Source organism: Balaenoptera acutorostrata, chromosome 7 (assembly GCF_949987535.1).
Source record: "Balaenoptera acutorostrata chromosome 7, mBalAcu1.1, whole genome shotgun sequence".
Lineage (NCBI taxonomy): Eukaryota > Metazoa > Chordata > Mammalia > Artiodactyla > Balaenopteridae > Balaenoptera > Balaenoptera acutorostrata.
This window is the reverse complement of record NC_080070.1, coordinates 20,521,225-20,548,937: the sequence shown is the minus strand read 5'-3', so window position 1 is coordinate 20,548,937 and position 27,713 is coordinate 20,521,225. Positions and strand designations below refer to the sequence as shown.

The window sequence follows — 27,713 nt, the reverse complement described above, 5'->3', positions numbered from 1 at the left end:
TAATTGGAGCTTTTGTCTTTTGCTTTTGAGTTGTAAGAATTCTTTCCATATGTTGGATATAAGACCCTTATCACATATATGATTTGCACATATTTTCTCACATTCTGTGGGTTGTCTTTTTAAAATTTCTTCATAGTGTTCTTTGTTGCACAAAAGTTTTAAATTTTGATGAATTCCAACTTATTTTTCCTTTTGTTGCTGATGCTTTTGGTGTCATACATAAGAATCCACTGCCAAATCTAAGGTCATAAGGATTTACCCCTATGTTTTCTTCTAAGAGTTTTATCTCTTAAATTTAGGTCTTTTATGCATTTTGAGTTAAATTTTATGTGTGGTTCAAGGTCTGAATGGGTGGTATCCTCTCCGCTCCCAAAATTCATATGTTGACTCCTAACCCTCAATGGTGATGGTATTAGAAGGTGGGGGCTTTTGGAGGTGATTAGGGATTACTGTTCTCATAAACGACACCTCACAGAGATCCCTAGCCTCTTCCACCATGTGAAGACCCAATGAGAGGGTGCTGGCTAAGAACTAGGAAGAGGGCATTCCCCATGAAATGACCATGATGACACCTTGATCTTGGACTTCCTAAGATTCAGAAATGTGAGAAATAAATTTCTGTTGTTTATAAGCTACCCAATCTGTGGTATTTTGTTATAGCAGCCTGGATGGACTAAGACAGTGTCCAACTTCATTCTTTTGCATGTGGATATTCAGTTTTCCTAGCATCATTTGTTGAAGAGACTATTCTTCTCCATTGAATAATATTGGCACCCTTGTAGAAAGTCAGTTGATTATAGATGTATGGGTTTATTTCTGGACTTACAATTGTATTCCATTTATCTATGGGCTTATCTTTTTGCAAGTACCACACTTTTGATTACTGTAGCTTTTTGGTAAGTTCTGAAGTCAAGAAGTCTGTGTCCTCCAAACTTGCTATTTTTTTCAAGATTGTTTTGGCTATTTGGGATTCCTTGCAATACCATATAAATTTTAGGATCAGTTTTTCTAATTCTGCAAAAAGACCATTGACATTTTCATAAGGATTGCATTGAATCTGTAGATAGTTTTAGGGAGTATTGACATCTTAATGATATTAAGTCTTCCAGTCCGTGAACACAGGATGTCTTTCCATTTATTTAGGTCTTCTTTAATTTCTTTCAGCAAAGTTTTGTAGTTTTCAGTGTATAAGTCTTTCACCTCCTTGGTTAAATTTATTCCTAAATATTTTATCCTTTTTGATGCTATTGTAAATGGAATTGTTTTGTTAATTTCCTGTTTGGATTGTTTATTGCTAGTGTCTAAAAACACTATTGATATTTTTGTCTTGCTATTGTGTCCTGCAACCTTGCTGAATTCATTTATTAGCTCTAATGGTTTTTAAAAATTTCTGTAGGATTTCCATATGTACAACCATGTTGTCTACAAATAGAGATGGTTTTACTTCTTCCTTTCTAATTTGAATGCCTTTCTTTTTTTTTTTTTTTTTTTTTTTTGCCTAATTGTTCTGGCTAGAATTTCCAGATCTTTGTTGAGTACAAGTGGCAAAATGGACATCATTGTCTTGCACCTCATACAAGCTGGATCATAGCTGGAAAGCTTTAAGTTTTTCACCATTGAGTATTAGCTGTGGGTTTTTAATAAACACCCTTTATCACATTGAATAAATTCCCTTCTATTTCTAGTTTTCTGAGCGTTTCATCATGAAAAGGTTGTTGGATTCTGTCAAAAGCTTTTTCGGTATCAACTGAGGTGATCATGTGTTTTTTTCCCTACTGCCTGCATCCTTAGCCACTAGGCCCAATTACCCGCCCCCCCATATATGTAAGTTCTTTAATTTTATAGCCTGCTTTTTGCACTTACATCATGAACATCTTCTCTTCATTAAAACTCACTAAAATTGTGATTTCCAATGGCTATATGTTATAATATATCTATCCTCTTGTGGACGTTCCATAATTTATTTAATACTTCTGTTTTAAAATTTTCAGTATTTTTTTCTGTATCTCTGTTTCTTTAGGATCAAAGTCCCTAGAACTGGAATTATTGGGCCAAAGGCAAGGAACACTAAAGAAAAAAATATATATATATATTTCCAACTTATTTAAAAAAAATCACTGTGAACCTCTACCAGCTTATAGCTGCCTAATCAAAGCAGTGGACATTCTCTGTGCTTGCTATTTCATAACTCCAGGACCTCTGAGTTTGCTTTCTATCCCTCTCTGAAGTTCTTTAATCTCTACCTCTACTAAGGAGATCACTCATTGCCTTCCCTCCTTTTCAATATTTACTTTTCTTCTTGTTCCTCGATTTATGCACTTTCTATTCTTACTCTGATCTTTTTTTTAGTTCATCTTCTGAATTAGTGACTAAGCCAGTAGAGTCGAATGCAGGACATGTGAAAACTTACCAGTAAAAATATTAATAAAGCACAACTGTGCATCATTACCAACTATATTTTATTTAGCTTGGGAAGAAAAGGAATCTGCAATCTGGTCAGTGTTGCTTTTCGGTTTTTCTGTCTTTTCTTTATCAATATCCATTTGTGTGTTCCTGCTTGCATGTTTTTCAGGATTATCTGGAAATATCAAAATAATCGAACTCACGCATTAAACGAATGTATAAACATGTAGTTTTAGAGAATACTAAAGAAAAGCATTTCTGTGTCTATTCATTTTCGTATTTTATTGGATTTTTCTTAACCACTTGTGTTTAAAGTAAAAACTTTGTATATAGACATCAAGCACAGACCCTACTTAAATACACACCCCACATACGCACTTTGGCAATGTCAGATAAATTTGATTCAAAAAGTAATAAAATTCTAAAAACAAGGAAACTGGGAAAAAACCCACGATCAGAAAAAATATAAATGAAGACATTAGGAGATTTCACCAAGTCGCAACTAGATCAGTTTTTCTGCGCGCCCAGGAAACGCGGAAGAAAACTACAGTACCCAGAATGCTTAGAGCGCGCGTCGGCCCTCGAAATTTGCTGCCTCAGTCCCGCCCCTCCCTTCAGCGATTGGATTATCTAGTCCCGTGACTCTGGACTTCTCTTCTCCCATTGGTGCACTCTCCAGAGGTCAATTACAGAGTTTACCCTATGTTCCTTCTAGCTCAGCCGCTCTCCACCTTGTACCAAGATGGCGGCAGAAGGAGCTGGTGGGAAATACAGAAGCACAGTCAGCAAAAGCAAAGACCCCTCGGGGCTGCTCATCTCTGTGATCAGGTGAGGGAGGCAGGGTCAGGGGACGGGGGCAGCGGCTCGACCTCCGCTTTGGAAGGGAGAAGGGTTAGCTGGGTTCCACCCTGCTGACCCCTCCCTTCCCTCCTTGCCTCCCCTCAGCCCCTCCCAAGGGCCCCCGCAGTTCTGCCTTTTTCTCTGGGGTTGGGCTAGAGGGAGGAGCCCGGCCTCGCAGTGTTTTCCCAATTTAGGGCCAGAGCTTTGCATTAGGGTCCCGGGGCCCTAAAAGCACACTGTTTGGAACTTGGTAGAGAAAGCCAGGTGTGTTCACTTATTCATACATTTATTGATTGATTGCCTTCAGCAGCGCTCACTGTGGAAGGCATCTTGTTCCCTGGGCTTCTGGGTGTCAGGCCCTGAAGTCCGGAGACTCCTGTCACGAGTTGCAGACTGTTCTCACACGTTGGACACCTCCAACCACCTGTGAATGGCCACAGCCTCAAATACAAGAGCCTGTAGTGAGCTGGTAGAAGGGCTGTGGGTTTGAAAGCACACATCCGTGTTTGATTTTTGTTCTGCCTTCCTATCCCGATCTAGTCTTTAAAAAACAAAACAAATTTCACGTTATCCTCTATGCATATCATTTTCCCAGACTATATATGGTGGGAGTAGGAGTGGTCGACCTTTTAGAGGCTCTTTTTTCTTTAAGTGAAATAAATTATAAGGGTGGAGAACCCTTTCAAACCCCCATTTCAATAAAATGAAAATAAAAAGAACGGAGGATGCGTATCTCCTGTTAGTAAATTGTTCTGTGACTCTGAAGTTGCTGCTTTGTCTATCTGTTCAATTTGTATTCTTTGTGTTACCCTTCTTGCAACATTGTATTCATGATTCTAAATTCTCACATAAAACTTTACCTCCTCTTATCCTTAACCTCTACTTCAAATTCTCTCTCAAAGACTGTGGCTTTCCTGGTTGCTTTGGCAACAAGCCTAAAAAAGGAAAACCATTTTAGGCTCATGTGTATAAGATCTGAGCATCCCTGAAGATGTATCTGGTACGTGCCAGTTCTCTTCCGTGTTTCCTTGGACCTGTCATTTTGTCACAAAATAAATTACTTGTTAGTGATAGAGTCCATTGTCCTTTGAAAAGTTTGATTAGTTTAGCTTTATCTTTTTCTATAAACGAGCAGTTGTGTTTCCTTTTTGAATAATGAATGTTAAAAATTCTCCTTCAAATCCGTTCTGATATGTAACAATTGTCATTTCTATACTACATTATGTATTAGCATAACACTATATTTTCATACTCTTCCTATTAGCAATAAACAGCATTTATTGTTACAAGCATCTTTTAAATGGAAAAAAGACAATAGGTGGATAAGGGTTTGACCTGAGGACAGGGTAGGAGTATATATGGGGAGTAACCAAATCTCATCACTATTTGCAGCCATGGTACCAAATAGTTAAATGATGACTATTTTGTTAGTGTGATAGTCCCCTTTAAAAGTCAAAATGATTTGAAGAAGTATAGTGTAATTGTAATGGAAGTGTTACATTTGGTGGATGGGTTATTTAAGTGCCTTGAGACTCATAAATGAAATTCTTAACCATTTATAAAATGCTGAATAAAAATATTTCAGGAGGGTCAGATGTTTCAAAGGGTGGACTCTGGGGTTTTGGAGAAGAGGTTGTTCTGTCGTGATGCGGTGCTTTGATGAGGAGACACACGGTGTTTGGGACTGAGTCTTTTGGAGGCTGCTGCTAACCACAGCTTTTGGTTTTAAGTCTTGCCCCTGGCCCTTTAAAATGGAACTAATTGGGTGGACAGAGTCCTAATTACCTGCTCATGTACTATTTGGACACACACAGGTACCCACACAGCATTTTCCTACTTTTCTGTTGATTCCCCCCCTGCCCCAACCTTCTGTTTGGTGTGAAGTTGGGGCAGGCAGCCCTTCTAAACAGGAAACAAGCAAGATGGCATTTTGGAGATGCTATTTTATTTTTGTGAGGTCTTGTCAGATTTTTAATTGGGAAATGTGTCTACCACTTACTGTTAGGTGATTTACTTCCTAATTACATGTTGACTCTCTTCTCTTTATAAGTTGGCCTTTAATAGCTGGTTTAATTTGGAAGACAAACTTCGGCTGTGACTTGAGGAGACCTCATTGAAACCTCGGAGCAGAGCTTTTGTGGACAGACTCTGCTCACAGATGTCAAGGAGGTTTGAAGGCAGTTAAAGGCTCACATTGTCATCAACTTTTATGTCTTCACAGAAGTTGGAATTTCAAAAACTTGGAAAATCCTTTATGGTAGACACCTGTTAAATCCCCTTCCTCCTCAGAGTATTTTGGTCAGCCCTGTATTTAATTCAAAGTAAACTTTGTTGAAGGAGTCCACGTTTTGATCAGAACTTTGAACAAACAGCTTTGAGGTCCCTGCTACAGACTGTGGCAGGAAGGGAGTGTGGTCACGGTTCGGAGCAGAGTCCTTGGAGTAGTTAGGGGATTAGTGTTGTTTTTACAGCACTTACTCCTCTCTTCATCTGAGCCTGTCTCATAATGGTTTTTAGGGTTTCCAGCTCTCTTTGTACTCTGCGGAGTCTTGACGCTAGTGATGCAGTACTGTTTGAAAATTACTGCTGGTATATCTGGAAACTAAACACGTATAGACTTTCTGGAAGCCCTGGGGCATCTGGAAGCATATATGGATGTAAAGGGCAAAAGAATTCCCATTTTTCTGGCTAAACGCACAGAATTAATACCTTGGGAACCCATGTCTAAGTTTCTAACCTCGTGTTATTTTTAGCATTGAAATTTCTTAAAGGCTTTGAGGTATATAGTTTTAATTTGGGGTGATATGATCAGGTTTTTTCCAAGCCATTTCTTATAGATAAATGTTGTCAGAGTCTTCAGTGGGAGGCTCGGTATAGGTAGTAGAGACTTACTGTATTATCCATGTAAAGTGACCTTGGACTCATTACTTAAAAAGCCCTGTGTCTTAGTTTGTCATTTGTAAAATGGGATAATCATACAATGTGCTCTGGGTTTTGGAAAAATTAAATAAGAGTATGTAAAAGTGCCTCACAGTTTGGCACAGAGAAGGCACCCAAATGTTCATTTCCTCCTTTCCAGGAGCCCCAGCTTCTCTGGTTAGAAAGTTGATTTGAGTAAGTTTGCCAGATAGCAACCAGGATATAATTTTCCATCAGAAATATCCTTGCTATGTTGACTAGAACGTTTGATGCCAGTTGTCAGAATGTTCTCTTTGTAACTAAGAAACCTTGTATAGCTGACTTAAGATGGTAATTCTTTGATAATTTGAGACTCAGCTAAAGAAGCTAGATTTAAATATATGTATGCTTATGTGTGTATATGAAACATGTAAAATATGAACAGACATAAAATGTAAAACATTTATTAAAGATAAAAAGACTATAAACAAGCAAACCGAAGGGCCCATGGTCTCTTTGCCTACATAACCCTTGTTGCCATTAAAAAATTATATATGTGATTTTCTAAAATTATATGCATAATTTTCTACAATTAGTTACATATTTAGAAAATTCAGATATTTCAAGAGGTACAAAATAAAAAGTAGACTTTTCCCCCTGTTCATCTCCCTCCTGAAACATACCCCTTTTAAGTGTCCTGAGGGAAATAGAAGACTGTATTTAAGTATGTGTGAATGTATAATCTTTAAACAAAATAATATATATTCTTTAATGTATTAATATCTAATATTGTTTATGATTTTATATGCACTTAAGGAATATTCATAAAAATTATGTATTCTATGTGCTTTAAACAAATGGGATCATACTATGTGCACTTTTGAACCTTTGTTCATTTGTTTTTCTTTATCTTGGAGATCTTTTCTAGCAGCACACGTTGATCTTATTCATTGTTTTTAGTGGCTAGGTAGTATTCTGTCACGTGGATACACCATAGTCTATTTAATTGGTGGCCCCTACCCCCCCACTTTTTAGCACATACTTTTGGTTTTATTTTTTCTTCTGTTAAAAATATGTTGCAATGAGCATTCTTGTACATTGGGCTGTATATCCATGGTGTAAGTCCATGGCACTGGCAAGAGAATAGCTGATTTAGAGTATATGTGCATTTTGCGTTTTGACAGAGCCAAAATGTCCTCCAGAAAGACGGTAATTGACATCCCCACAAGCGGTGTATTAGAGTACCTGTTTTCCCATGCTCTTGCCAGAAACCGAGTATTTTGGATGATTGTCTCTGTTAACTCTCCTCTACTGCATGATTAAGAGGGAAGTGTTTGCCCCACTGTCATTTAGACAGTGCTGTTGCATGTATGTGGATATATGTGATTTGAAAATATTTTTTCCTGGTCTGTGGCTTTTCTTCTTATTCTCTAGGCAGAGAATTTGTCTTGTCCAGAGCAGAAGTTTTTAATCTTAGTAAAATCTAGCTTATCACTTGTTTCTTTCACGGATGATGTCTTTGGTGTAGCTAAAAAGTCATTGCTGTACCCAAGGTCATCTCAATTTTCTCCTATGCTAACTTTTAGGTGTTTGATATTTAGGTCTCATACTCATTTTGAATTAATTTTTGTGAAGGCTGTAAGATCTCTGTCTAGATTGATTTTTTTTTGGTGACTGTCCAGTTGTTCTCACATCATTTGTTGAAAAGATTATCTTTTCTCCATTGTTGGATATGTGTGAGATCTTCACCAACGTTCTATGCTTTTTGTTCTCTTTCTATGCACACTTGTCATTGTAACTTTTCCCATTTTCCTTTATAAAAATCGTATCACACAGACTTGTTAAAAAAAAGTCATCAAAGAGAAACATTGTCCAAAAATCCTGTTTCCCAAAATACTGTTTTTGTTTTTAAGGTTTTTGTGTGGATCCTGTCCAGGTACCTACAGGGCTTAATGGTTGTAATTATAACAAAGTTAACACTTTTTTTTAGCATAACAAAATAGTATAAATATTATATCTTTGTATGAATATTTTTAAAGTGGTAGAAAATTACAGAGAAGGAAATATAAGTTACTCATATTCACCCAGAATTAACCATCGTTAATAACTTTGCTTTCAGCTTTTAAAAATCATTGCATTATTATAAAAATAGTACATACTCATTATAAAGTATTCAAACAATGGAAATGCAGAAAAATGTGAAGATGAAAATAAAAAATATTTTTCCAAACTTTATCCTCTGTAAGTTACCATCGTTGATATTAGGTGAACCTAATTTTAGATCTCTCTCTGTGTCTCTATCTCTCTGTATGAGATGCTGGATAGATAGATAGAAATATTTTAAAAGATAAATATGGGATCTTACTCTGTGTGCTAAACTTAACACGATAGCTTAATGTCTCCGTTTTTAAGGTATACATACATATAGTAAAGTGCACACATATTAAGTATATGGCTTAATGAATTTTTGCCTGTGTAACCATTACCCGTGTCAAGATAGAGAACACTTCCAGCATCCCTGTCAATTTTTTTCCAGTTCAGTTTTTTTGTAAGGATATCCTGTGGTTCCAACACCATTTGTTTAAAAGACTTCTTTTTTCACTGGATTTCTTTGGCAACTTTGTCAAAAATCAGGTGGCCAGTGTGGAGCTATCAATATTTCTTGACTCTCTAGTGTGTTCCATTCATCTGTTTATCTTAATGACTATTCTACACAGTCTTGATTACTGCTTTTATAAGTATTGGAGGCAGATAGTGTAAGCTTTCCAACTCTGTTCTACTTTTTCAAAGTATTTTTGGCCATTCTAGGTCCTTTGCATTTCCATATCAATTTTAGAATTAGCTAATCAATTTCTAGAATAAAACCCGCTGGGATTTTGGTTGGGATTGCATTGAATGTCCTGATTAATATGGGAGAATGGACGTCTTAACAATATGAGTTTTCCGATCCATGAACAGGGTATCTCTCTCCACTTAACTCCTCTCAGCAATTTTTTTGTAGATTTCAATGTGTAAGTCCACGTATTGTTTGTCAGATTTACCTTTAAGTAGTTTAAGACACTTCAAGTTGTCCCACAGCTCACTGAATGCTGATGTTCTCCCCACGCCCCCTTTTATTTTTTTGATTTTTTTTTCTTGGGTTTTTTTTTTGGTATAGTTTCTATTGCTGTGTGTTAAAGTTCACTAATCTTTTCTGCAATTCCTAATCTGCTGTTAATTCCATGTAATGTAATTTTTATTAGATTGTGGTTTTGCTCTCTAAGAAGTTTGATTTGGGTATTTTAAAAAAATATCTTCAGTCTTTCCCATAGCTTCTTGAACATATGGAATACAGGTGTTGTAACTTTAAATGTTCTTCTTTGCTAATTTTATCATCTGTCGGTCATTTTGGGGTTAGTTTCGGTTGATTAATTCCCCCCCCCCCCCAACCCCCGTGTGCCTTGCCACTTTCTGGATGCTAGATTTTGTGAATTTTACCTGGTTGGGTACTGATATTGGATATCTTTGATTTCCTATAAATATTCTTGAGCACTGTTCTGGGATGTGGTTAAGTTACTTGGAAGCAGTGTGGCCCTTTAAGGTCCTGTTTTAAATTTTGCTAATTGGGAGCAGAGCAACATTAGTTTAGGGCCATTTTGTCTCAGCACTATGGCAAAATCCTTCTGAGTACCCCACCCAGTGCTCTGTGAGTGATGAGACTTTTCACTCGGGCTGTGTGTGATTTCAGATAATTGTTCTCGCAGCGCTTTCAGGTGGTTCTTTTTGTGGCCTTGAGTAGTTTTCTACCACGCATGCTCAGGGGAAGACTTGCGCATGCTCAGGGGAAGACTCGCGGGAGCTCCTCCGCAGATCTCCTGGGTGCTTTGGGTAGCTCTCTCCTCGCCGGGACTCTGCTCTGCAAATTCGAACAGCTTTCAGAAAGTCCAAGGTTTTGAAACCTGTTCTGTTTGTTGTTTCAGATGGGAGGGTAAATCTATTTTCTGTTATTTCATCGGTTCCAGGAGTAGAAGTCTATCAGTGCTTCATATTTTAAAAAATATCTCAGAAGATTAATCGTCATGGGTCAAATTTTGGGTTGCATATGCTCAGAGAGGAAGAATAAGGTAATCAGATGTGCTAAATGAAGTTGTGGCGCGAAGGTGAACTAGGTATCTCAGCGCTGATGGTCTTTCTGATTTTGCAGTATTTTACAGAGTATTTAATTAAACAGTTCATTTCGTATAGTACTGTTTCAGCAACTTTTCCTCCAGAACTCGTAGAAATGCCTTGGAACTAGTTTGCATCTGTTTATGTACTTATTTTAAAAAATATAGTTCTTTTTGTTTATGTAATGCCTGTGATGGTATTGTTTATTGAGGTCTAGTGTGGCTGGTAAATGGGTTTTCTCTGGGTGACATAGTACTTAGACTCTTTCTGTTGGTTGTTGTTTTGTTTTTCTTTGCATTGGGATGCTTTCAACCTGTGCTGGCCTTTTTCAGTTTGCAGTGGTGAGCTCTGCTCCCTATTGTCTTATACTCTGCTGCGCCTTACGTTTTTGTTAACTGCTTTCAAGCTATGAAATGAGTTATGACCTTGGTCTTTATGGTAGCCAGTCCTTTGTGGTTTTCACCTTGAAAAACACAGGGACTCACCATTTAACGGGAAGTTATAAGGGAAAATTCTCGTGTATCATTTGACATTGTAAGAAAAATAAGTATTTCAAGATCCTTAGAACCTTTTCTAACTTTCATTTATTCTTTTAAAAGTTTTTATAAAGCCTTTGCAAAAAATACCGTGGCACGTAATTCAGGTTTTTTCCGTTGGAAACTTGGTGCCGTATCATTGTGCTGAATATTACGGGAGACATTATTTTATACTCAAAATGTCACTTGAGAGCTTGTTAGAAATGCAGACTCTTAGGCGCCACCTGAACCACCTAACCTGAATCTGCTTTTTAACAAGAGTCTCAGGTGAGTCGAATAAATGTTAGTTTGAGTAGCCCTTAGGACATAATTTGGGAAAATACAAGAAACCAAGTAGCATTGTTAGCTTGTTTTTAGCTGAGATAATGGTATGGCTATTTTTCTTTTTAAAAAAGTACTATTCTTAACAGATAAATACTGAAATACATACCAGTAAAAACGGTATCACTTCTGGGATTTGCTTCAAAATAATAAGGAAGAAGGTTGGAGTCAGTGAGAGTATAGATGAAACAAGATGGGAATGTGTTGATAATTGTTGAAGCTGGGTTTATTCAATGAGGCTCTTAATTTTTGTGTTTGAAAATTTCCATAAAAATGCACATGTGTATGTATGTTTATAATATATGTATATTCTGGGGAGAGGGAAGGTGGTGGGAATGACAAGGTTCTGTAGGTTAATAAATTGCAGAAATGCTGCATAATATATTCCTGTTCTATCCACCCTGCCCTTACCCAGACACCCTCCCGCCCGCCCAGAGGTACCTTGTACATTAACATATTAAAGTCTCCTGAAAATGACTGTTGTTAGGAAACCTTCAATTTGAATAACCCAGAATTTCCAAAATAGCCTATTACCACGTAATATCTATTAATATCTTATAAAACCCTGTTTCTGAGGAACTCACTAGAAACTGCTCATTAGGAAATAGCATACACGTTTAAAATGATCGAATGCTGTAATGCGTTGTAGTAACAAACATTCCACTGGAGGTGGAAAATGAGATGACTGAAAACAATGCTTTAAGGACATGGGGTTTAAAATGGGAGTGAAAGAGAGGTAGAGTTTGGTTCAGTAAGGGTGGGGGAGATTTTAAGTGACTTTGTCAACCTTAGACTGTTGTATGCTTTTGGTAGAGGTGATTTTACTTAATTTTGGTAATGGCCTTCTCTGTTGGCTACAAGATTTATACTTTCGGTCCCCACAAGTGTTTTATATAACCGAGTTAATTGAAATATAGAAAAACTGCATGTGTCAGGTGTAGTAATTGGCCCTAAGTGCTGTCTGAAGCAAGACGCCAGTGAATTTTTCAATTGACTTTAAAGCAGAAATTGTTTACTGTCACTTGATATTAAGTGAATCTCTTTGTAGTGAATTAGGGGAGGTTGTTTTTATGCGTCAGAAAACTTTTTCAGAGGGACTTGTGAATCGCTATCAATTGGGATGGGATTTGCTATCAGTTGGGATGGGATTATCTTGTATTTTGTGGGATCTAATAACATAATTAAGAAACAAGCAATTGCAATGTCTAATTGAGTATAATAAAATCTGATTTAAAAGTGTAATGTAGATTTGGTTATGCTTTGAGTGAAGCCATATCTTATGTGATTATATAGTGATACACATCTCATATATTTAATGTGTAATTTTTTTTTAAAAAACTCAGAATTATGAGTTTTTATAGTTCATTGGAAGCCTTCGTAGACTATTCTTCTTATACAAAGGGGTCTGCTTCGTTTAATAGGCTTTGAAGACCACTTCTCAACTTGTTTGGTTAGGGTTCATAGACTTAGTATAAACTCTTTTCCTCCTTTTCAGTTTGTACTTTCACACTACTCAGAACTGTATTTAGTGTCCCTCCTGACATAATAGGTATATTGTTATTGTCAGGCATTTCTTAGGATGGCTGTTACATATTTTCGAAGAAAAGAAAATCTGACGCACACTGAAATAACGGCTAAGTGGATCTAATAGTGTAACCTAATATCTTCTAGTTAAAAGCAGTTTGGAAAAGAAAATAGAATTCACGTTTTCAAGAATCATGTCAGCTCTAGACTCTTTTTTTCTTGTGTTGGGATCAATAACAAAAAGGAATACTATGTTCTAGAAAGATCAGTAAGTTAATTGTTCATTTTCGTCCTACTTGGAGTGAGGTTCAGAAATTAGTTAACCCTTGAATATTTGTTGAGAGTTTAAAAATACTCAGTTTGGGCCTTATGATAATATGTCAGAATATGTTGTAAAGATGACTCCTTATCTTCTGCTTTTTCCATTATGCAGTTTAAAAAATTAATAAGAATTGTCCTAAAAAGAGAGAAGGTGGTACTGATTGAGGGATTCAGTGCTTGATGAGTAAAAAGTGCAGGGGCTCAGTGGCATCTAGTTTATCTGCTAAGGGGCCCACTTTGAGTACTTCCCAGAATGGGGATCACTGAGGAGATTTGATTCTTACTGTAGATTTTGATCTATAGAGCTGTAGCTTCCTGGTAAGTGATTGCTGGATATGTGAGCCTTACTTGTAATTAGTTTTTCTGAGTTGCTTGAAGTGATTTCCATTAATTGTTTAATCTTTATTATTCCTGGAGGAGAGGTCACTGGATGTCAACAAGGAATGCCCTTAGAAGACAATTAAGCGTATTAACTGTTTTCAGAAAGCCTGACTTAATGCTGATTATTCTGCAGGTGTCACCAAAATTCAGGTGTATTATGTTAAATATTTCTTATAGCAGGTTAATTAGTTATCTGAGACTCTATCAGGCAGCTAACTCTTCTTGGGGAAGAATCTGTGTTGCTGTGGTTAAGCGGGGGATTACTGATAACATCTGCCTTGAGATTTTACCCAACCAGAATAACACCTCCTGTGTTTTATAGGGTGGTGTATTAGTCTGCACAGGCTGCCATAACAAAATACCATAGACTGGGTTACTTAAACAACAAATTTTCTCACAGTTTTGGAGGCTAGAAGTCTAAGATCACGGTATTGTACCATCAGGGTTGGTGTCTGGTGAGGCCTCTCTTCTTGGCTGGTAGATGGCCACCTTCTTGTGTGTCCTCAGATGGCCCTTCCTCTGAGTGTGTGGGGCGGGAGAGGGCTCTCTTGTGTCTCTTCCTCCTTTTAGGACACCAGTTCCATCGCATTAACGCCCTACCTATATGACCTCACTTAATCTTTATTACCTCCCTTCTAGGCCCTGCCTCCTTATACAGTCACATTAGAGATTAGGGCTTCAACATATGAATTTGGTGGTGGTAGGTGGTGTGTGTGTCACAATTCAGTCCATAACATATGGTACTCTGGGCACTCTTATTTGTTAAAATACCCTAAAATGCTTCCAGAGTGACAGTCTGGCAATCTTGAGGCTCAGGCAAGAGCCCTGGTCAGGCTAATTTTTCACAATTGGTTGTCAGTCTTACTACATGCTTTTCTGTCTTACAATGTTTAACAGTCCTCTGTTAGCCCTCCAATACCAAATACTTGTACTGTGGACTGTCTTCAGAGAATTGCTGTCTGGTCAGCTTGAACTATCAAAAGGCTTGCTCAGAGGAGGAAGTTAATGAAACATGATTTGATCCATTTAGTCCTTTAAATTCCCTAAATTCTGTTCTTAGATTAAAATCATTGGAAAGCTTAATACTTTGGACTATATTCAGAGTCTTTGAAAATCTCTTAGGTCCGAGTTGTGTTTTAATGTTACGTTCTTGAAGGAACTTATAAGAAATGGCCATGTAGAATTTATTACTTTGTTTTTAGAAGGTTGTTGAGGACATTGGTCGCTATATTGTATAATGTCTTCTTTTATTTTTACTTTATTTTTAAAAAATTTTTATTTATTTTTGGCTGCGTTAGGTCTTCATTGCTACGCGCAGGCTTTCTCCAGTTGCTGCACGTGGGCGCTACTCTTCATTGCGGTGTGCGGGCTTTTCATTGCAGTGGCTTCTCTTGTTGCAGAGCACGGGCTCTAGGCGCACAGGCTTCAGTAGTTGTGGCAAGAGGGCTTCAGTAGTTGTGGCTCTCAGGCTCTAGAGCTCAGGCTCAGTAGTTGTGGCGCATGGGCTTAGTTGCTCCGTGGCATGTGGGATCTTCCCGGACCAGGGCTCGAACCTGTGTCCCTTGCATTGGCAGGTGGATTCTTAACTGCTGCGCCACCAGGGAAGTCCATGTCTTCTTGTTTTAAGTGAAAGATTTTTTTTTTTTTTAGAATTTAGTACTAGTTTAAAGTTTGCTTGCTTAGAGCAACTGGAATGTGTCTTTTTGAGAATGGGAATTATATATAATTGGCTAGGGTTCTCTTTTTGCATCGGCTACTAGGAACACCAAAGTTAAGTTGGGGGCTCATTTCATACATGCTACGTTTGTCCATATGACCTGCGTACCTGTGTTTTACATTTATATGGCATTGTTGTCCTGCATGTCTTTAGCTAGTTCCTCTTTCTCATTTGTATTGTCCACATTCTTGCATATACAAACCATCTCAGATCTTTTTTGGAAAGAACTGGGATAGAATTGAAATGAAACTTGAAAGTAAATATTGTTACTCATTATTCACCATTAACTGTTGGTTGAAAGCTGTCATTCTTTTCTTTGGTGCTAACTCCCAAGTGACTTCAGAGAACACTTTTAGAGTAAAAGCCCATAAAGCTGTCCTGATCTGGCTCCCGGCTTCCTTTCTGACCTCGTCTCCTATCATTGTCCTCCTTCCTCCCTTCTCTAAAGCCACATTGACTTCTTGACCATTCCTTGTTCCTTGAACAGGCCAAACATGTCCTACTTCAGGGCCTGTGCATCTTCTGTTGTCTCTGGGATCAGTTTACCCAGGTAGTGCCAGCCGCACTCCTCCCCCTGCTCCAGCTTTCTAGAAAGCTGTGTTCAAATGGCCTCTTGATCTGAGAAACCATTCCTGGACTTCTTGGGTAAAAGAGTTTCCCTCCTCCCTACCCTGCCTTCATTTTTCCATAGCTGCTCCCTCACTCTCCCGGCCTCCACGTGTTGTATGCCTGCTTCCCCCACTAGACCAGGGTGTGAGCTTCATGAGGGAGGGATTGGTTTATGTTCACAGCTGTGTCTCTAGCCACTTACAGCTATGCCTGCTAAGTTGTAGGTGTGTCATAACTATTTGTTCAATGACTAAATGGACTAAATAGGGTCAACGTAACTATTGCTTGTCCTCTCCTGTAGATTTTTGAACTGACATTTCTTTGTGTGAGATAGTCTAGTTGCAGTTGTTTCTTAAGGCAGGTAACTACCCTCCATGACCTCTTCAGATCCTGCATCTTGCTGCTGCTCATTATTTAGCTTTATCTAAGCTCTTAGTGTACCAGGCACCATAAGAATATAGAGAAAAGGTCTAAAATATCAGTTCATAAATATCCTCAGGAATTTTCCACTGGGGGAGGCTTTAGGGGATTTGGGCTAACAATGTTGTGATTCACAAATGATTTATTTTGTTCCTAATAACGTGTCAGCCCACACATTGAGGGCACTTTATATTTTACAAAGCGCATTCACACACTCTTCCAATCCTCACGATAACCTGGTGAGGCAGGTTCTCTTACCTTGTCTGTTTGACAAGGAAAGAAACAGGCCCAGGCATGTTAAGTGACTTGCCCAGGGTCAAAGAGCTTGAAAGTTGCAGACGCCTCATGTTTGACATTATTTGGTCAGAGAAGTAAGACACTTCTGCTGTATTCCTAATGGTAGTATTGTAGATTTGTTTTTTTCATCTTATTCTGCCTTTGACTGGAGGTTATTGTTTCTCTTGAGTGATAGGTTACCTTTGGGTGACTAACCCTGTTTTCATAGGTGTGCTTTTTCTTTTATTTGATCTTGCTTTTGTCTTTTTTTAAAGAGTAATATCGACTTCTGTGTACTTTCTCCTGTCTGGACTCCATTACTCTATTAAGTCCAAAGTGAAAGCAAAATTGTTCCATAGAAGGAACCAGTTACAGTGACTAGTTATTTTCCTTTCAAAACACTTGACCGGCTACACTGAAATACAGAAGCTGGTATCAAAGAGGAAACTGACAAATTTCATTTTAGACCTGCAGATATTTCCCCTGGGTTTTTATGCTTGTTTATAGGGCTTTCTTGGAGCTGGTGGTTGTAAATTCACTAGAACCATTTAACGTACGTGTTCCTATGAGGTGTTGTTAACAATAGCTTAGCATGGGTACCGTGGTCCTTTTAGTCCACTGGGTAAATAAATTCCTTCCTGGGATTAATTAGTCATGGTTAGTGATGTAATTCATCATGCAAATGCCAGAGCTGTCTTAGTGAAAAATTCTTAGTGATCCAGAGACGTCTGTGTCCAGCTTAACTGGAATCTACGCTTTTATGTTCATCCATGAACTTGGCAATAGTTTGTAAAGCATAATGATTTTGAGATAGGAATGGAAAAAGCTCTAAAGAATGATTCAGTAACTTGAAAGCATCTTGGGATGGCAACTTCAAATAGTTTCTCCTCTGCTCCGTGTCTTCTTTTAGCTCATGCTTTTTAAATCTTCTTGTCCAGATTCAAGACTGTTACTACTGAAAAAGCTGCCAAGTGCTCTGTTGACATCTCTAGCTGTTCACTCCTCTCTTGACATGTGGGCTGTAGCTTGATTAGGCTGCAGTCCTGCAGCTCAGGAGCTGAAGGCAGGAAAGTAGGTTTCACAGCATGTATAGCGGAAAGGGCATGGGTTTTGGCATCAAGTATATTTAGCTTTAATTTCATTTTTGATGTTAGCTGTGTGCATGTGTGCAACTTTACCTCTCTGTTCCTTTGATTCGTGATCTGTAAAAAAGTGGTGATACTATCTCACCAGACCATTTTGAGAGTCACCTTAAACTGTGTACAAAATAACCACTGCATTGTTTGGTGTATAATAGGCACTCAGTAATTTATAGCCTGTGCCTCACTTTTGACCTTCTTTTCCCAAAATGTGGGACACAGGAATGCATGTAAATTTGTGCATTTAGTGTTAAAATCTCCCAAGTAGAGGGTGAGTGAGAGCTAGATTGTCTGTACTTACAGTCAAAGGGATCTTGGATCATTTTTGGACTCAACATTTACAAAAAAACTGTGTAGTTTTAGGTTACATGATTAGAAATAGAGTGCCTATATTATGGGATATAAAGCCTCTTTCTGTTTGGATGGTCACACCATATTAGAAGTATGTTGTGTCAGTTCTGAATACCACATCTTGAGGCAGGATAGGGAACCTTTTAAGAACCAGACTCTCCAGGTTTGAGGCCTGGCTCTGCTACTTAAAAGTTCTGTGCTTCAAACGCACAACTCAGTCTTCATTTGTAAGAAGAGTGGGGGGGACAATGGCACCTATTCCACAGGTGTTGTCTGGAATAAATTATTATATATAAACCACTTAGATTAATGTAGTAAGTTCTATGTGAGTGTTACCCATTTTCAAGGGAACTTCAGGAGAAAGTAACAAGGCTGGTGGGCTGCCATGTTGTGGAAGAAACAGATGAAGAAATTGGAGGTGCTGAAGGTGAGAAAAAACTATTGAGAGTCCTTTACCATTTAAAGAGAGACTTTATGAAAGAGGGAATAGACTAATTTTATGTTGCTGAAAAAGGTGGAACTAGGATCAATGGGTAGAAATTACAAAGAGGCTGATTTTGCTTTATGTTAATGAAAGACCTTGTAACAAGTAGAGCAGTTCAAAATTGCAGTGAATGGCTTTGTGGGCCAGTGAGGTTTCCCTTGCACAGAGGCTTAGAAGGCCGAGGAGAAGTTCCTGACCTGGCTGGCGGAGTGAGCCAGACGACAAACGTTCTCTTCTACCTTGCTCTCAGTTCAGGTCAAGTGACTTGCTTAAAGTAGGATAATCCTACACTGAAATTTGCTGCGTTTTGGTAGCATGTGTGGGAACTTTCTCCCTTAGAGTTAGTCTGCTTTCATGGTCTATCATTCATTCATTTTGCAGATATTTATTGTGGGAGGCATTGTATTTCTGGTCTCACTTTGCAGAAAAGAAAACAGGTTGGAAATGAATCTTCGTTTATGGTCTACTATTGCTTGACACCATGCAGTCCCCGGAGGAACTCAATGAATTAGGTTTCATTTTTGTTGGCAGACAATTCTCCTTGGGAAGGTTGTGTTTCTGAAGTTCTTGTGAGCAAAGTACGGGTGCCCTTCATTTTAGACTGTCAAGGATGTTTGTTTGGCATGTTTGGAAGATAGCGATAATCTTTCCAGAGCAAAAGGCAGGCATGTTTACTGCCTTTAAGTGGGCATGTTTAACCTCCGGGTTTCTCTCCAGCACCTCAGCACGTGCAGGCATCCATTTGGGCCCATCTTTCCAACGCCCATGGGACTTGGGGGCAGGGGGCCTGCTACAAATATGCTGATGCTCGTGTTACTTGCTGTGCTGTGACTAATAAAGTCCTGAGCTTCTGACCCACCCGGGAGTTTTGTGACTTCCCCCAGCATCCGTGAAACTGCGGCAGGCTAACTTGTTAGCTTCGAAGTAGGATAAAGTCTCAGACTTCGCATTTCTTGACAGTATGGATGAGTGAAGTGGGAGGTCAAATCTCATGCCTCTCCTATAAAAAGGGAGAGGGAGGATAACCACGGGACCCACTCCAGTGGGCTGTTCTGAGGATTAAACATACTTTCTATAAAATGTGCAGCCTTGGGCTTCCCTGGTGGCGCAGTGGTTGAGAGTCTGCCTGCCAACGCAGGAGACACGGGTTCGAGCCCTGGTCTGGGAAGATCCCACATGCCGCGGAGCAACTAGGCCCGTGAGCCACAATTACTGAGCCTGCGCGTCTGGAGCCTGTGCTCCGCAACAAGAGAGGCCGCGACAGTGAGAGGCCCGCGCACCGCGATGAAGAGTGGCCCCCGCTCGCCACAACTAGAGAAAAGCCCTCGCACAGAAACGAAGCCCCAACACAGCCATAAATAAATAAATAAATAAATAAATAAATAAATAAATAAATAAAAATATTGTAACCAAAAAAAAAAAAAGTACAGCCTTTAGATATTAGTGGCTGTTATCGCTGCCTTCCTTTTCTCTAATTAAAAAAAAAAAAAAACTTTAATGGTTTTGTTCTCTCAGAGTTCTCCTATGTAGGTATTTTTGACTAAAGGCAAAATGTCATTCAGCCCGGTTTACATCAGGAGGATGAAATTCAAATGTGGGGCAAACATGGCACAGGCTATTTCCTTACATAAATATTTTCTCTGCAAATGAAAATAGGAGCTAAAACCCCCTATAGGCCCAACTTACTCTCTCATCTTCGTTTTAGTAACCCTTTCTGTTTTCTAAATAATTCCTAATGCTGTGGTAATGTGTTACAGTGACCACTGATGCCCGAGCAGGTGTCCTCTCTCTCAGCCTGACATCTTCCTTGATGGTAATTCTACTAGTTAATGTAAGCAATGTGAAATGCTTGGCATGTTTCCTTCCACAAACGGTGGTGGGGAGGAAATCATGCAGAGCGTCGTAAAGATGGCAAACTGATCCAGTGTAGCTTTGAAAAGTCTGTGGCCATTTGCTGTGAAAGGGGGGATATAATAGTTAAATATATGGGAACTCTTCCCTTTGGAACACTTGATAAATTGAAGGCATTTTCTGATTGTGCTTTACTTGAGATTAACAGCCTGGAAGGATTCAGATTTAAAGAGCAAAGTTATAGATCACAGAAACAACAGGATGATATGCTTAGCCACCCTGTAGCCAAATACTGCAAGTAGTATTGGTAGCTCTCTCTTTGAAACCAAGTTCCCTTTAAGTTCTCTACTCTGATTTACTTTGTTAGTCAAATGCTTGTGTGGTATTTTCTGCCGGAAAGTAAGCTTGGAGGTAGTCTGGTGTAGGCTTACCAGTTGACAGAGGAGGACACAGGATCTGGCATGGTAAAGGCCTTCCTTCAAGTCTTGGGGTTCCCAGTGTGTTGCCTGGAGTGTATCCTGTAGCCCTCACAGGCTTCGCCTTTTCCTTCATTCCATTTCTGTCCCTCCTGCTCCCCATTTCATGCTGGGCCCCATCTCTTGACATCCCTAACACATTTACAAACTTCTTTTTTGAGGTTAGATTGAAGTCAGAGACTGGCCTGCTGAATCGCCCTCTAAATTGGAAGATAAGTTTTATGTATTATATGACTCATGAATTAAGATCTTTTGCTGTAAATGACATTTTGGAGAGGACTGTTGTACAGTATTTTGCTTGCAAAAATCTGGAAGGGGATATGTGACTGATTCGCTGACAGACCATCTCTGAAAGCAGTTCTAATGATGGACTTATAATTGATTGCATCCATCATTGAGAGCCTAAACTACCCCCTCCCTAAATTAAAAAAGATAAATGAAATTAAGTATGCTGAATGTATAAGCTGACAAATCTGAGGGAATTTAATGAAACTAAATTACCGCAGCCAACAGATAAGAGAAAAAGGTTTCTTTGTTACTGATTATAACACTAAATTAAAAAAAAAATTATCCAAGAAGGATAAAAGAGGAAACAAGATCTGTGGTTCATGTATCAAACTAAGTTATTGAAAGATTTTTAATAAGTGTATCTATCTCATTCCCTGCTTATTGTTGATTTGTATCAATCTTGTTAGTGCTGTTGGAAGAATAGTAAATGCAGGAACTGCCTTGTAGTATAGCTGATATTGCTGTTGTATTGGATTTTAGAATGACTGTGACCTTATTTCCAGGCCGCTGGGGGGCTCTGTACTAAATTCAGGTCATTTGAATGAACTATTTGGAAGGCGGTTCCTCAGTGTAGAAGCAATTTTATAGTAAGTATGCTTTTGGCTATATATAAAAGAAGACCAAGCGAAAGTGACTTAAACAATGGATATTTATTATCTCCCCTAACAAGGAGTCCCTCGGTAAGGCAGCTGTGGGTTGGCTGCTTCAGTGGCCCAATGATGTAATGGCAGTAGCTTGGCATTTCTCTTGGCTTCCCCTTCCAGGATTATAGTATGGCTAATGTATGATTATCTTAGTTTTGTATAACAATACCCAGTGTTGGGAAAAGGGACCTGCTTCCTGTTAACCTTCTCGCAAGAAAACTACTCCTAGGGGCTTCCCTGGTGGCACAGTGGTTAAGAATCCGCCTGTCACTGCAGGGAACACGGGTTTGAGCCCTGGTCCGGGAAGATCCCACATGCCGTGGAGCACCTGGGCCCATGTGCCACAACTACTGAGCCTGCACTCTAGAACCCGCGATCCACAACTGCTGAGCCCACGAGCCACAACTACTGAGCCTGCACGCCTAGAGCCCATGCTCCGCAACAAAGAGTAGCCCCCACTCGCCGCAACTAGAGAAAGCCCGTGTGCCGCAACGAAGACCAAAAGTAGCCAAAAATAAATAAAATAAATAAATAAATAAAATATCATTTTAAAAAAAAGAAAAAGAAAACTACTCCTAGAAGTCCTTAGGTCTCATTGGGCAGACTTGTCACTGGTAAGGGGAATGCAAGTACTTGAATTCACTCCAACAAATCAAGACCTACCCAGGCTCTTGCAGAGCTCATGCTGCCTGTTACCTGATTATGCCAAGGGGAAAAGTGAAGAGAAAGACTCCTTGGATTGGCAACCAATAAATCCATTTAGATAGGCTACTGGAATTTACTACGCAGGCGGTTTCATATTTTCTCTTAGTAACTTGTTTTATTTCCTAGTTAGTGAGGTGAATGTGCTCTCATTGACTAACTCATCCTTCGTCTACTTTTGGGTTTTAAGTTTGCCTCAGCTTGATATATTCTGTCTTTACCAGGACCCTGTCTACCAGTGATGATGTTGAAGACAGAGAAAACGAGAAGGGGCGTCTTGAAGAAGCCTATGAGAAGTGTGATCGTGACCTGGATGAATTGATTGTGCAGCACTACACAGAATTGACAACAGCCATTCGCACGTACCAGAGCATCACAGAGCGCATCACCAACTCCCGAAACAAAATAAAGCAGGTAAGCCTCCATCCTTCTAATATCTGGTGATTGTTGCATCTACCATCAGTCCAGGTGTTATAGCTTGGAGGTGCTCTGGTAGTGGTAATAGCCTTAACGAGTGATTCATACTGATGCTTTGCAGGAGTTTTGCAGGTTTCTGGAAAGCCAGGCTGCAGAGGATCACAGAGGGCATCTGGCCTTGCTTCTTTTCTCCCTTAAGTCTGATCCTTGGCTTCTGCCATTACTTTTTTTTTTTAAATAAGTTTATTTATTTTTTATTTTTGGCTGCGCTGGGTCTTCCTTGCTGTGCGCAGGCTTTCTCTAGTTGCGGTGAGTGGGGCCTACTCTTTGTGGCGGTGCATGGGCTTCTCATTGTGGTGGCTTTTCTTGTTGCAGAGCACAGACTTTAGGTGCGTGGGCTCAGTAGTTGTGGCACATGGGCTCAGTAGTTGTGGCTCGCGGGCTCTAGAGCGCAGGCTCAGTAGTTGTGGTGCAGAGGCTTAGTTGCTCTGCGGCATGTGGGATCTTCCCGGACCAGGGATCGAACCCATGTCCCCTGCGTTGGCAGGTGGATTCTTAACTGCTGCTCTACCAGGGAAGTCCCTCTGCCATTACTTTTCACTGCAGTGTGAAATGGCACAGAGGGGATGGCCTCAACTTGAGGAAGCCTAAAAGGGGAGCTGTTTTAAGACTCTAGGGCCTTTTATTGTTAGAGGCTCTCGTTATAATGTATTAAATGTATTTATTGTGCTCATGTCACACATTCTGTGTGTGTGTATTGCTGTAGCAGTTGAAAATAAAAAAAATTTTTGGTTTTGAGTATGTCACCCCATTTGAAGTTGGTTGTGATTTCTCTGCAGTCATTGTACATTCTTGGTGGTTTTTGAGAAGAAAATCTGACTCACAAATTATTTAAATGTAAATATTTATGAATACTGAAGTTCTTGAATATTATTCTTTAGTAGTGACAAGCATGTATTAATTTTTATTTTGTAATTGTCTTTCATATTTTGGAGCTGTTTTTCTTTCACTCTTTTTCTTTCTCCCTTCTCTCTTCCTCTCCTTCTTTCCTCTTCTTGGTTCCTTTCTTCTTTCTTTTTTTATCGGGGTATAGTTGTTTTACAATGTTGTGTTAGTTTCTACTGTACAGCGAAGTGAAGTAGAGTTCCCTGTGCTATACAGCAGGTTCTTATTAGTTATCTATTTTATACATATTAGTGTATACATGTCAATCCCAATCTCCCAATTCATCCCACCACTACCCACCCACCCCGCTTTCCCCCCTTGGTGTCCATACATTTGTTCTCTACATCTGTGTCTCTATTTCTGGTTTGCAAGGCAGAAATTGGTTCCTTTCTTCTTTCCTTCCTTCCTTCCTCTCTCCTTCCTTCCCTCCCTCCCCTCCCCCCTTCCTTCTGTGGTTGGTCTTTGAAAAACTTTTGGTTCCTGGGTGCCACATCTTTAGTTCCTAAAGGATAAAGTGGGTTCATAAGGGGTATTTTTTATATTTGGCCAAGGGATGAACTGATCAAATAAAGGTTATATACTGTCACATCATAGTTATGTAGTTCTTGGCTATGTATTTTGAGGGTCACTCCTTTAATACCTTGTATTACTGCTCTCTGATAAATAACAATTGCTCCCACTTACTGGGCACTGATTCCTTGCCAGGCAGAATTATGTCTGTTCCCCACTCAACAAATTTAGGATTTGAACTCTGGTCTCCCTGCTCTGAGGTCCTTGATGCTGGTTTTCAGACATCTTTTAAGCAGTAGCCCCCCATTTCTTTGTACATGAGATATTTTGCAGAACCCCAACATACCAGTTGCCTCTTGTTTGGTACTGGGCTGAGAGATGCAGAGCCTCATGCTGGCTCCCCTCCTTAGCGCTCAGCAGCTGGCCCTCAAGCACCTCTGTGGCCAGAGGGCTGCATAGACCATTTGAAGTGCGCTGCCCTGTGCTATTTGATTGGTTCGGGAATTCTCTGGATGTACCTGCCCAGTGGTGGCTGTGCCTACGGTCTCCTCACATGTTTCTTCCCTGCCTTCTAGATGTTATGATTTGGTAATAGGTACCTAAATGATTCTTCTAAGAATGCTGTTATATGTGAGTTTCAGCCTTGAAGAGTACAGTTCCACAATCAGTAGGTTCTTAACCTTTTTTGAAGCAATGTGGTGACCGCTTTACATTTTAAAATTAACTGGGCATTTTCAAAAGGAATTCTGTAATTCTTAGCCTTTACAAGTGGTGAGTTCATCCTGTGGATTTATCGGTGAAGCTAGGTAAAGCTATAGATCAGTAGCTCTAGATATAAAGTGAACTGTAGTCCATTTTGACCCAATATACTAAGCTCAAGAGGGGTCAGAAAGTGAATCTGTAGAGCTGCTGACCTTCTGGCTTTGCCTCGGGTAATCACAGTAAGAGTGAAGGACCTCTTGGTATTTGTGTTTTCTGATGAGTGTGCTTGACTGGAAGGACTTTGTCCTAATCTCAAGGGAGGCACTGCAGTGGTCTCTGCCTTGACTCCCTGTCACTCTGAGACAATAGTATCTTTGCCCAAACAAAGAGTGTTTGCTGGTACTGAAAAAGAGAGTCTCATCTTGATTATTTCACCATCCTCCTCATTCTCAAGTATGCTGGAGTTTTGAGCAAAAAGAAACAACAAAATTTTTTTTATTATATCAGACAGTTGTCAAGAAAGTAAATGTCACATAACTCAGTGTTATGAACTAGCCTCAGTATTGGCAAGAGAAAAATAAAGGGCTAAATCTCTTTTCAAGAAAGCCTTTGATAATTGATACATGGGAGAAGAAAATTTTAGGGAAAAATGAAAGGGAATTTGTTTTTATTGTATAATTTGACAGTTTTGTACTGTGAAAGTGTTTCTTATCACCAAGGAAACACTGATGTTTCCTCACTAATCTTTGCCTGTCATTTTTGGTTTTTAATTGCACTTTAGATTGTATACAAAATAAAGGTATGTATATTTTTAAAGTAAAAATGGGGATGATTCAGTAATCATTGGTTTACATTATTTCAGAGCCAAGCAAGATGTTGAGAATATGTGAATCTGAGTTGAAATTTTCTTTCTGCTCTCTGCCAAAAGAATGGAACGAGGATTCACTCAGTAAATATTTGTGGAGTGCCAGCTATGTGCTGGTGGCGGTTTCGATACTGAAATCTGTTTTAGATTTCCATGTAATGGAAAATGCCTGTCCCTGTCCTCATGGAGCTTACATGCTAGTGGGAAGACACAGGAAAACAAATAGATGATATTTAGCAACATTGATTTAGTCTCTATATTAAGTGTTTGTTTTGTGCTGAGCAGTGGTCTAGGTCCTGGGGTATAGAAGTGAGTAAAACAGACAAAAATTCCTGTCCTCGTGGAGTTTACCTTCTAGTCAAGAAAGGCAGGCTATAAATTAGTAAGAGGGTATAACAGATGGTAAGAAATGCTGTGCTTAAAAAAAAATAAAATAAAAGCAAGGAAGGAGAATAGGGAGTTGCTGTTTTGAACAGAGTGGTCAGGGAAGGCTTCACTGAGGTTATATTGAAGCCAACACTAGAAGAAGGTGAGGGAGAGTCCAGAAAAGCACCCCAGGAAGAAGGAATAGCAGGTACAGGAAGATCCTCAAGCAAGAACATGATTGGAATTTGGGGGAGCAGCGAGGTCGGAGCTGGAGCACAGTGAGAAGTGGGGAGAGTGGCAGAGGGAGACGAGGGAGCTGGTGGGGGGTGTGTGGCAGAGTGGGTCAGGTCACGTGGGGTCTTGACCACTGTAAGGAGTTTGGTTTTAACTCTGGGTGTGTGGAAATCATCGTAAGGTTTTGAGCCCAAGAACGGCACGATGTGTCTAACATGTTAGAAGGGCCACTCTAGCTGCTATACTGAGAATAGATTTTAGTGGGGGCCAAGGCAGATGAAGGTGTTCACATTCATGCTTTGTTAGCTTTTAAAGCTTGAGAACACCGAACTGTTTACATTTCCCATTTTGGTATTTCTTTCATTTATGGATTCTTGTTGGTAGAATCTCTGTCTTTGAGGATAATATGAGCTGACAGATAGATTTGACTCTTCTTCAATGCTCCAGACTTCTTTACATCAGTCAAGTCCACCTGGAATTTTTTCGAGATTAAATGTGCAAATAAAATACCATGTATGATTGATCAGGTCAATTATGTGGATAAGTAAAATAGTTGGGCTGTCTTATTACTGTTGAGTACAAATGAGATGTTACTGCATTAGAAAACCTCAGAATTTATAGGTTCTACCAGTGTCTGTTATAATGACTGTTATAGCAGCACCAGAATAGATGAATATGAATGGATATGAGTTGGGAACTTGGGCCGTATGCTTGTTGGTAGTATTTGAATTTGAGTGTTTCTTCCATCCTGTATTAAGTAGATGAGATGATACCAGATTTCTTTAAAGATACTAAGTATCCATCTAATGCTTGTCATAGAAGCAGGTAAACTGAAGGGAAAACACAGATACTTGTCTCTGTTGTGATGTGCGCACAAACACTTTACATTTCGCCCCAGTTTTGGCTGTTCTGTTGGTGCTTGATCGAGCTCTTAACTCGTTTTTCTTGCCTGTAATTGGAAATAACCATATGTGATTGTTAAAGTGAAGTTGTTAGGGCTTGATCATTGAGTAATGAAACATTCATTACTTAACATTTAACTAAAATAATTTTGTGACTTCTTATATGAAAGTATATGTTGTGAGGTAGAATTAGAATGAAGAATAACCTTAATTGATATAAAAAAGAAAGTCACAGTAGGACAACATGGTTTTGGTAGGAAGTTATTAAAGCCCAGACATAAGATAGGAAATCCCAGCTGCTTGTATGAGAAAGGGAAAAAAGCCTAGAAATGGACATGCTAAACTGTGGGCAAGAATGAGATATCATCATTTAAAATCTAGGTAGTGGTCTGGATCATTAATGCAGTCATAAGAACTACAAGGCAGTCTTTTCATTAAGTTTAAC

At 39.3% G+C, this 27,713-nt stretch overlaps 1 protein-coding gene across 1 annotated transcript in view; it reads left to right on the top strand.

Moving 5' to 3' along the window:
* Positions 1-3,103: 3,103 nt before the first annotated feature.
* The window catches only part of EXOC4 (exocyst complex component 4), an 824,798-nt gene continuing 800,188 nt past the window's right edge, over positions 3,104-27,713 (top strand). The window contains exons 1-2 of the mRNA XM_007177140.2: positions 3,104-3,231; positions 22,552-22,741. Coding sequence (XP_007177202.2) covers positions 3,146-3,231; positions 22,552-22,741 — 276 coding nt within the window. The 5' untranslated portion in view covers positions 3,104-3,145. The remainder of the gene's footprint in view (positions 3,232-22,551; positions 22,742-27,713) is intronic.